This window comes from Anomalospiza imberbis, chromosome Z (genome assembly GCF_031753505.1).
Source record: "Anomalospiza imberbis isolate Cuckoo-Finch-1a 21T00152 chromosome Z, ASM3175350v1, whole genome shotgun sequence".
Classification (NCBI taxonomy): Eukaryota; Metazoa; Chordata; class Aves; order Passeriformes; family Viduidae; genus Anomalospiza; species Anomalospiza imberbis.
The window spans coordinates 7,437,187-7,448,543 of NC_089721.1; the positions used below are offsets into that span (position 1 = coordinate 7,437,187).

The 11,357-nt window shown below is 50.8% G+C and overlaps 1 protein-coding gene across 1 annotated transcript in view; it reads left to right on the plus strand.

Annotated features, from left to right (window-relative positions):
* LOC137465111 (myogenesis-regulating glycosidase-like) overlaps nt 1-8,587 on the plus strand; it is a 29,564-nt gene extending 20,977 nt beyond the window's left edge. The window contains exon 2 of the mRNA XM_068176871.1: nt 6,184-8,587. Coding sequence (XP_068032972.1) covers nt 6,318-8,405 — 2,088 coding nt within the window. The 5' untranslated portion in view covers nt 6,184-6,317 and the 3' untranslated portion in view covers nt 8,406-8,587. The remainder of the gene's footprint in view (nt 1-6,183) is intronic.
* The last annotated feature ends 2,770 nt before the right edge of the window (nt 8,588-11,357 follow it).

The following is an 11,357-nucleotide window of genomic DNA, read 5'->3' on the forward strand; positions in this document are numbered from 1 at the left end:
CTGCTGCCCTGTCTGGTGTGGGACAGGCACTGCTTTCCAGCACACAACAGCTGGCAGAGGAAGTGGAGACAAATATTTTGCTAGCCCTAAACCTGTGGGATGCTCAGGGACAGCACAGGCTGTTACACTTTCACCCCAGCCTTGTTGCCAGCACAGTGCTTTGTGACATTGGAGACCTCAGAAAGAGGCTTAAAATCTGAGCTCAAAATTTACCATTTACCCTTAGTGTTGTCCCAGAAAAGAAATGGCAAAATTCCCACTGTATCTGCAGAGTGAGGAGGGCTGGGGTTCTGAGCAGTTTGTTCAGTATTTTAGAGGTGAAATCCTCCTCTTTTCAAAGGTAACATACTTTGGGCAAGGTGGAAATGCTCATTGGCTTTCTTTTCAGATCTCTGGCCTTTGGCAGGTTTTCTTTGCATTGGAACCTTTGATCACAGAGATCAAATGGCATCAGATGTTTAGGAAAATAACTACAGTAATCCTGTATCTCCAAGAAGGGATGCAGAAGGAAAATAAATTTTTACCTGCCAAAATGCTCTCATGGCTGGGAAGTGGAGCTAGACTGGGATAAAGCAACAGCACCAGAGATGAGTCCTTGCAGACCTGCTCCCATGTGAGCAGCAGACTGAGTCTGTGGGGAGCCCAGAGCAGATGCACTCAGCCTGTCTGAGAGCCTCATCTCCCACTGTGGGTACTAAGTGCCACAAGAAGTCCCACAGGTGCAGCCATGAGGTGCATTGCCCAGGACCCCTCACCCTGGCAGGCAGTTGGCTTAACCCATGCAGAGCCTGAAGTATCCCTCAAGGACCCACCTGGTCCTGCCCTCATGGCAGGTCTGACTCATTGTCACAAGAAAATAGCAAGCAAGAGCAGCTCCCCTTCAAGAAAAGCCTTCAAGAACTGAGTTTCATAATCTCTTTGCTATTGCAGGCAGCTCCCAGGAGCTTCATCTCTGAGAGCAGCTGCCAGTTGAGCCCAGGTCTAAGTGGGAGAAAGCCCAACTGAGACCCAGGTTATTACCTGGCTCATTCCTTCACCTGGCATGAGCTCAGCTGACTGACTTCATTCAAAGCAGACTGAGATGACAGCACCCTTTTCCCCCACCTGTTTTCCTGTATTTCCATAGTCCCCTAGACTGCTCACATGGTTGCAGCTGTGGCACACAGGGACCCTTTTGCCCCTCACCTGTGCTTTGCTTATCCCTCCTTGTTTGGTTTGTTTGAGGGGAAGGCACCTCAAAGTCCCCCTGGAGCTTCTCACGAGCACTGATCTTGGTAAACAGGGTCTGATGAGCTCGGTGCTACCCAGGAGATGCCTGATCAGGAGATGCCCCGACAGCCCTGGGACAAGTCTGGCAATGGTCCCTGGGTTTCAGCCTAGGCCACTGGCTCGGCAGATGGAGCTCCTTCCCAAGGATTTGGGCAGAGCGGCTCCCAGACTGCAGTGGGATGCTGTGGCCACTACTGGCAGCTTGGAGCAGTGCATGGACACTCTGTATATCTTTAGGAGTCAGAGAGAGATCTGAAACGGGGAAAAAAGTTGATTTTGCAAGGCTTTTTTCTGCTGGCTTTGGAAGAGGAGTTTGAATAAGAAGACAGGAGTGGATCTTCCAGTTCCTGCTCCTATAGCAATTAGGAATGAAAGACCTGTGCAGTAAACTCTACCTTTTTTCCCAGTATTGAGGGACTGGAATACTCTGGATTAGGAAAAACCTCAGATAATATTACTGCTCTAGACCCGAGCTGGCTTTGCAAGGCTCCACGGGGCTTATGACACTGTCAGGCTTGCACAGGGTAATCAGCTTTGCAGCAGCACTCTGTACAGGCAGAAACCAGCAATGTCTGTGCAGCCACCTTCATGCTGAGGTGAGACAAAAACCCTCCCGGCATCAGGAACAGGGCAGAGTCCCCCACATCAGGATGGTTTCCAGAAAAAGGCCTGCTCAGAGTTGTCTGGTGGGGTGAGCTGGTGAAGGTCTCTCCATGTGCAGGACACAGCCACAGGCCTCCCAGCTGGTCTGACTCTGCGGCTGGCATGGGGTTAATATGAACCAAACTGCTGCTCCGGCCCGAGGAGCTGGGTGAGATCCCCATGGGCCAAGGGCTGAAGCAGTGAAGCCAATCATCGCCCTCCATCACTGGAGCTATCAGGCATTTCTAAAAGCCCAGACCTGGGGGTGAGGGGTGCACTCAGCATTAGGGCGGGTATCCTCCCTGCTTCAGGACACAAATGAGCGTATTTCCAGGTGGAGCAGAACCCTGCACCACTCTGAGGGACAGACTCTGACTGTGTCCTTTCTCTCCACCTCCTCGTGCTGCTGCAGGTGTTCTGTAAGTGCTGTGTGCTGCTGGCAGAGATTTTGTTGTCCCCACCTGCACCACATGGACTGCAGAGCAATGTCACCCTCTGCAGCCACCCCCCAGCCACTTCCACCTTGTGTTAAGCCTTGTTGGGCTTGTGGCTAATCTCTGACAGCTCATGCAATAACCTTGGCTCTCCCTCCTCAGCTGCAGAGACAGCAGATACCTCTTTTCTCACACCATCTATAAGCACAGGAAAAAATGGTGAGCAGACCTCCCCTGAGTCCCTTTATTTTCAATAAATCCTCCATACATCACCCATATTTGTCAAGCTGCTGTGGGAAATGAGAGCTAATGGGAACTGCTTTCTACTTTGCATGACTTTTCTGCTAAAAAGGTCCTTTTGAAACAAGTCTAAAAGGGCTTGGTAAATGATTAATCAGTTCCTGCAGCATTTGACAGGGCAATAGTTTGTTTATGGCTTATTATGTTTAGCTACCTATGGCTCTCTCTGCTAGGACATGTTGTATAATCTCCCTAAAAGCACCTGATAGTGACTAAGCGTTTGATAACCTGTAAAAGGAACTTCAATATAGAAAACTGTCCTTCTGTTTAAAGGAAATTTTTTCTTGATGGGTTCTTTAAAGAGTGATGCTCTACCTGAACTACTAGGAAGGTAAACATATGCAGAATCACTGAATATTCTGAGTTGGAGGGGACCTACAGGGATCATTCTTTAGGCCAGTTCTTAAGTGCATGGCCCATACAGGGATCAAAACCATGACTTTGGTGCTCTTAGCACCAATTGAGGCACCCTCAGAGTCTTAGAATGCTGAAAATCTGAGAATTCAGGAATCAGCTGTAACCTGAATAGAGGCCTGACAAGGCATGAAGTGTGACACAGGTGCCAAGAGACTAGAGGAGGTTCTGGGGATAAATTTGGTCTGGGGGAAGGAGACTCTGAGGGTTGGTGCACTAAAGGGTTTAGGTGTGTAGCTGGCCTTTGAGCTGGCTGATTTGTGTTTTGTCACTTGAAACCCTTGAAGCTCCCGTTTAGCTATAAGAGGTCTAAAGTCCTGGCTCATTTTTGGCTTATCACAGTTATGTCAATGTTTAATCTGTGCATGCTAAGTGCTGCTAAGATCCTTGGGGTGAGGAATCCTGGCTTCTTTCAGCCTGGGGAACAGACAGGCCCTGATCCATACCTGATTAGCACCTGATAAAGCAGCCCAAATATAACACAACAGTGCTGGCATCCAGGGGACATCTGGCTTTCAGGGCACTGTGGGAGATTTCCGCCCAGCCTGGCTTGGGAGCACTTGCACTCTGTGGGTTCGTAAAGCACTCACCAGAGCAGAGAGCCTTTGCAAGGCCCAGTTAAATATTCACAGGTAAGGGTCTCTGAGATGCCATAACTCCATGGATGGAGCAAGGATAGGGCTGGATCTGGGCTCTGGGTCACCTCCGTGCACCCCTTAGCAAAAGTCTCATCATCCCTGGGCATCACTCAGGCTGACAGCTAGGCCAGCAGACATTTAATGCTTTCTGGAGACATGAGCCTTAAAGGATGGAAGTGCAGCTTCAGAAACTCTTTTACCCTGGTGGAATCTATGCTAGGAATCCCAATTTCATCCTGTGCTGCCTCGAGAAATGCCAGTGCCTGCTCTCCCCACTGACCACTCACATTTAACCTCTTCTCTGCGAGGGGAAGGGCTGGGGTATCAAGATGGCATCCCACAACGTCGTAGGAGTGAGGAAAATCCAAAACACCCTGGAGACAGGATGGCTTGGCTCAGGAGTTCCGGCTTGATTGTATATGATTTTTTTGCCCCTGATCTTCTGCTCCTGGGGAAATCAAGGGATTTAAATCAACTCTCTGGGAGTGAAATCACTGCATAGAAAGCTTGGAAACTTCCCTCACATCCTTTGTTCTTGGACAGATTTTTGAGTCATGATGTCCATGTGTTTTGGGGATTTTAATAGGTTGCTTAATATTAGAAAAAAAAAAAAAGAAGAAAAAAGAAAAAAGAAAAAAGAAAAAAGAAAAAAGAAAAAAGAAAAAAAAAGCAGAGAAAAAAGAAAGAAGAAAAAATAAAGAAGAAAACCTTCTCTTTCCATTCCTCTTTTTATTCACCCTGGAAAATGGTGCAACTTGTCTTAAAGGAAAGAGAAAAGCCTGTCTCCAGGCTGGCTGGGATGGTGAAAGGATGAAGGAAGAAGAGGAAGAAAGCTCTGAAGGCAGCAGCTGAGGACTGACCCAGCACACAATAACACCTTCAAAGTGAAAATGTTGTTTTGCAAAAACACGAGAGTTTCACTGGAAACCACCCGGGCTGGAGCTGCAAAGCCGTGTCAGGAGCCAGGCCAGCACTGGGAGGCTGCCAGGTCTCAGCACTTTGGGGCTGGCAGAGTGCCCTGAGCACATGTAATCCAACCTGCTCCCCAAAACCACCCATGTCCTGGATCACCATCTCTTTGGGGCAGCAATAACCTTCCTTTTCTTACCCTCCTCCCCTGGCCAGGGCTTGCCTGAGAACACTTTTACCCACTCCAGCTCTTTTTCTCGGCTAAGTCTCACTCATCCCAAGAATGCACTTCAAAAACTAACCAGGCAGTTAATATGGGTCTTTTGGGATCTGCTGTGATCGATCCAAAATGTGGTGACCTCTGGCATTTTTAATGGCTCCCTGGGTGGCTTATCATCTCTGTATATTTAGACACCGATGTCATAGTGACATGGGTAAATACACCCAGCCATCTATTGCTGGGCACAGATCAGATGAGCAAACTGGCTCCTTTTCCCTCTCTCCATATAGGCTGTGCCTGCAAGTCTGCATCCTGTCAGATTACACAGACCCCAGGAAGGGGCCACGGGAGCCACAAACCCGGTTGCACAGGATGCATTGCCTCGAGCCACCAGCCTCAGTTTCTCCTGCCTGTATTTTTGTTGGCAGTAGATACTCAGCTGTGCTGCATTAACTGGCTTAGTGATGCTTGATGCAGCTGGAACACATCACCTTCTGCACGTTTCTCAGTAAAACAAGGTTTTGATGTAGTCCTGGTCTTGCAACAACTTCAGTTTAATACACCTGTCCTCATACTTTGTACCAAAATATCTTCCAGCCCCGCTGCAGTATAGCATCTTGCCTGGCATAAGCCCAGGAGCTACTGAGCTGCAATAAATTAGGAGAACTGAATGATAATAAAAAAACAGAGACAGAAATGTAGTGGAAGATTCCCTTTTCCCCCTGCAAGGGCCAGAGGGGCTCTCCTGGGGTGATGGCTTTGGAAAAGGTAGCAGGGCAGGCAGTTGAAGGGAAAGAGAAACACATCCCCACACCCCCACATCCCTGTGCATTTCAGGGAAGGAGCAAAGTGCAGGGAGATAAAACATCTTTCACCAGCTGCATCCCTGGGAGTGTGGTGGGGAGCAGCAGGTGGAGGCTGGAGACTTCAGCACAGCATTTCTCTGCCTCTGGGAGGTTGTGGGCAGGAGAGGAAATCCAGCAGGGCTCATAGGTAATGTAAACACAGATCAGCCTGTGATGTCCAGCTTGTATGCTCAGGCACCAGCCCTTTCCCCTGGCCCCATTCTCCTCCAGGCTCTAGTCTGACTTTCATCCCTTCTTCCTTGCTCTGTGGGACAGAGTGAGGCTGCACTGCAGCCAAGAGAGGGTTATAGGAATCCTGGCACAGATATGTTCCAAAAAAGCTCAACACAGCTGCCAGTGAGCAGGCTGCCACTGCAGAGTGAAGTGAGCCAGAGCCAGAGGGCAGGGAGACTGGGCGGCAGACACAGCAGAGGAGCTGCGGCCCTCAGCAAAATTTAATTGGGTTTTTTTTTGGTGTTTATAACCCTCTGTTTTATGAAAAACCATTGCAGGTGTGAGATGCCAAGCTTTGGAAAGGACATTGTGACATAGCTTCATGCAGCGTCTTGGATTTTCTCTTCACCAGCTGGAGTAAAAGAATTTAGCAGCAAAGTTGCTAATCAGGTGTTGAGGCTGCAAAGGGATAATGAACACTCAGCTTACCCACCGCTTGGGAAAACATGGAAACTTAAAAGAGGATGCCAAAGAAGGGCACTTGACTGAAAATGTAACACCAGTGAAGCCCTCCAAGGAGCTGAGGCCCATGTTGGGCGCCATCTTGCTGGGCCTCATCCTGTTCTTTGCTGCGGTGGTGGCCTGGTGCTACTACACGGTGTCGCTGAGGAAGGCGGAGCGGCTCAAGACGGAGCTGTTGGACCTGCGGGCGGACGGCTTCGTCATCCGCAACCAGCACGGGGAGGTGGTGTTCCGGCTGGCCTTCCGCTCGGGCAGCCTGGACCTGGAGTCATGCTCCAAGGAGGGCGAGATCCTGAGCTGCTCGCGCTCGAGCCGGGGGCCGCTCAACTTCTTCATCCAGACGGTGAAACCCAAGGACACGGTGATGTGCTACCGCGTGCGCTGGGAGGAGCTGGCAGCCGGCCCGGCTGTGGAGCACACCATGTTCTGGGAGGACGCCCACTGGTACGGGGGCTCAGAGATGAGCATCCAGCACTGGCCCATCCGCCTGGCCGGCTACCAGGAGCCCGTGCCCTACGTGACCAGCGACGTCTACTCCTTCCGTGACAGCTTTGGTGGCATCCTTGAGCGCTACTGGCTCTCCTCCAAGGCGGCGGCCATCAAGATCAACGACTCCGTGCCCTTCCACCTGGGCTTCAATGCCACCGAGCGCGCCCTCTTCTTCCAGGCCCGCTACAAGGACTCACCCTACAAGCCCCCGCTGGGCCAGCAGCCCTTCCCCGAGCTCAGCTACCGCGTCTGCGTGGGCTCCGATATCACGTCCATCCACAAGTACATGGTGCGCAGGTACTTCAACAAGCCCTCCAAGATCCCTGCTGAGAACGCCTTCCGATACCCCATATGGTCCACCTGGGCCCTCTACAAAAAAGATATAAACCAGGATAAAGTTCTGAGTTTTGCAAAAGACATTAAGAAATACCATTTTAACTGCAGCCACATTGAGATTGATGACATGTACACCCAAGCCTATGGGGACTTTGACTTCGACCCTGCCAAGTTCCCCAATGTAACAGAGATGTTTGCAAAGCTGAGGGAAGATGGGTTTAAGGTCACTCTGTGGATTCATCCCTTTACACACAGAGATTCTTCCAATTTTGGTGTGGGGATTGAGCGTCAGCTGTTCATCAAGGAGCCATCAGGGCGGCTGCCGGCCATGGTGGAGTGGTGGAACGGCATCGGGGCCATCCTGGACTTCACCAACCCAGCAGCCCGTGACTGGTTCCAGAGCCACCTGCGCCAGCTCCGGCACAAGTACGGCATCTCATCCTTCAAGTTTGACGCGGGCGAGACCAGCTACCTGCCCAAGCAGTTCAGCACCTTCCGCCCGCTGTCGGACCCCAGCATCTGGTCCCGGCGCTACACGGAGATGGCCATCCCCTTCTACGAGCTGGCCGAGGTGCGGGTGGGCTACCAGTCGCAGAACATCTCCTGCTTCTTCCGCATCATTGACCGCGACTCCGTCTGGGGCTACGAGCTTGGCCTCAAGTCCCTCATCCCCACCATCCTCACCATCAGCATGCTGGGGTACCCATTTGTACTGCCAGATATGATTGGAGGAAACTTCCTCCCCAGCAAGACAGAAGGGGCAGTGGAGATCCCCAACCGGGAGCTGTACGTGCGCTGGCTGGAGCTGTCGGCCTTCATGCCCTCCATGCAGTTCTCCATCCCGCCCTGGCTCTACGACAAGGAGGTGGTGGAGATCGCGCAGAAGTTCACGCAGCTCCACGAGTCCCTGGTGGCCCCGCTGCTGCTGGAGCTGGCGGGGGAGGTCACCGACACGGGCGACCCCATCATCCGTCCCATCTGGTGGATCTCGCCCCGCGACGAAGCCACTCACCGGATCGACTCCCAGTTCCTCATTGGGGACACCCTCATGGTGGCTCCTGTGCTGGAGATGGGCAAGCAGGAGCGAGATGTCTACCTGCCAGCGGGCAAGTGGCGCAGCTACAAGGGGGAGTTGTTTGAGAAGACCCCGATGCTGCTCACCGACTATCCCGTTGACCTGGACGAAGTTGCCTATTTCCTTTGGGTTTCCTAGCAGGCTTCTCTTCAGCTGTGCAGTGGACTCAGTGATTCGTTTACTAGTGGCTTTAATGACCTGGGAATTCTAATAATTTTTATTGTAGCAATATTTCAGAGTGAAATTTGAAGGAGACACTGAGACCTCTCTTCTGTGTGGCAATTGTTCTACCATAACTTATTAAAATGTATTGGATGGGTGTCTTTGTTACTGCATTGTGATAAGTGTAATGTACAGAAACACAGTCTTTGCTCATAATTTTTTCCCACCAAGAAGTGCCATGCACACTTCTTCTCTCTAAAGGCAATTACATGGTCTCCTTTGTTACCCAATTTCACAGATGATCCCCTGGGACATTGAAAATTTCATGTGCTTAGTGAAGGAGGCAGCTGCAGCAAAGTACTTTTTTTTTACAGAAAGCAGTCTGTGATTATCCTGAAGAGGAAGGCACCCAATTTGCAGCCTGCATATGAGATGGGAGCTGATGCAGGACTTAGGAGTTTGCATTTCCCATGGCTTGAGCTATCTGAGCAGCAAGAAAGCTACAGCACTTGCTAGTGCTGCGGCACCTGTTTTCCCCCATGTGAACCATGTCCATGGTGTGCATTCAGGTAAGCTTATACAGTGTGCTGATATCTCATGGCAGTTAAGATGAAATTCTAGTACCAAGTCATGCAGGGATTTATACTTAGTAGGATCCATGTGTGTTTTAGGACCATGTTTAGGACAAATGTAATCTCTCAGGTGCCAGGACAGAACTTGGTCTCCTCAGAGAGTTCAGACAATTAACAAACCAGCCTGAGTACCAGGCTGCCTCAATTTCCTCACTGAGAGTGTTTTCCCATCCTGTGTTAATGGAGATCCCTGTCCATGATCCTTCTGTATCCTTCTGCCCATAGAGGTGACCTCTCCAGAATGAGGGTGTCTCAGCAGCTCCTGAATGCTTGGGGTAAGCAGGCTGTCTGTGAAACAGTCTCACTCTTGGTCCAATCTTTCCTGCTGTTTTTAAGCAAAAAGAAATTTTAGGTTGACACAACTGAGCAGTTTAAGAGAGTCCAAGGGTCTCTGGGCTGCAATGTGCCTTCCCAATGTGAGAGACAGATCACTTTTCTGGCTCCAGCACATTTCCAGTGGGCACCTGGGAGGTAAAGCTGTGTGTGGCCCCAGGGCAAGAGAAAGCTCTTTTTTTAGGGGTTTGCCCCAGGGATACTCCATACAGAAAGTAAACAAAATGGGTGTGAGGAATATTGTCCTCAGTCAAGAGCTTGTTTGATGCCTAAAGGAAGCAGACCCAAAACTGGCCCAAACCTGTTCCCCATCAGTAGGTCCATTGTGTCACGAGCACCCTGCATGGACACAACAGCAGTGCCAAATGGGATGAGTCAGAACACCTTTTAGATGCCCCCGAAAGCAGCTGGAATCACAGTAATGCTATCATTGGTGTGGCAGTGGAGAGGGAAAACCAGCCTTAACGCAGGGATGTGAAAGGGAAAAGCAATGTTCAGTCTGGCAGTTGTGTTCCGGGTTAACAGGACACCACTGAATCCTTACCACAGGCTTTCTCCCATGCCAGGATAGTAGCTTCCAATGAAGCATCTCCCCCAAGGCTGAGAAAGTATTTCTACAGTTGCTGCATCGAAGTCCCAAATGGTCCCCCACATCTGGTCTTGGGGGAACCAGAGAGCCCCAGGGCGGCCCTGCAAAATTCCTCTGGCTGTTGTCCCTGAACTAAATAAAAGTTTTACGCAAAGCTCATGCCCACAGTGCTGAGAGAGGAGAGAGCCAGACTTCATCACCTTCATGCAGTACCTGTGCCTCTGTGATCAGTGTGCTCTGCATGCACACACAGCTCTGCCACCCACCTGCACCACAGGCCGATGGGGAAAAAAAAACAGGCAACACTGAGACTTCCTGCAGACTCTGGGGGTGACATGGGATGCCTGGTCCCAAGGCTGAAAAAATGTCTCCCCCATCCCTTTCCAATCTGTCCTTCAGTGCCTTTCCTTGCTGTCCAGCTGAACACAGGAAGCCACAGGGGACAGGAAGCTGGAGGCATCCTGTGAGCAGATGGCACCACAGCCACCTCTCCACACCCTCCTGCCACACAAGGGGCTGTGTGCTGTTGGAGGGACATCTTGTTTGCCTTGCTAAGCTTCAGTCCTGGTTGATTTTTTACACTCCCAGTGCTGTACACGAGCTCTTTGCTGGAGGTGCTGGTGACATGAGACTCTCCTACAGAACCTGGCTCACCACAGGCTGCCTGTTTTTTGGCAGGGGAAGTTTACTGCCCTCTTTGATGACTGCTGAGCTAAAAAACACCCAGCCCTACAGGCAAAATGAAAAATCCAAATAAATAAAAATCTGTTTTTCTCTACTTGGCCTCTGGGATTTTGTGTCAGCACAAACCATCTTCATGGCTCTCCCGGCACAAGGGATCTGCAGGCTGGCAGTCCCGCCCAGACTGAGAAGGCTGTACTTTTTCCTGAGGCTACCAGCCTGGCCATGTGCCCAAAGGAACTCCGCTGCTGTTAGTTTGTCCTTTCACCACAGTCACCTCCAGCCTCGGGCTCTGCCTGCCTTTTTCTTACTTTTAATCAAAGCTGTGATTTCAGGCAGGCGTGGGCACGCTCACAGCTAGGGTCTCCTGGGCCAGCAGCCACTGCTCTGCTATCACCCACAGGCACCTCCTTGAAATCCAGTTTGCAACAAATTGGGCTTCTGCTGTAGCTCCTCTGGGGTTTGGATTTTGCCACTAACACTCCTCCCTGTGCAATGCACAGCTGTAGATGGGTTTTCAAGCACTGCCATGTAGCCGAGGCCCAGCACGGAGCTGACCCCACTCACTGTCCCCATGTCCATGGCGAGCCTCAGACACGCTGTCTACACACTATACCAGGTGTTGTGAGGATGCAAAGCAAACTCAAGCCCAAAGCACCAATTCCTAGGAGGACCTCTGTATCACTGAGGATC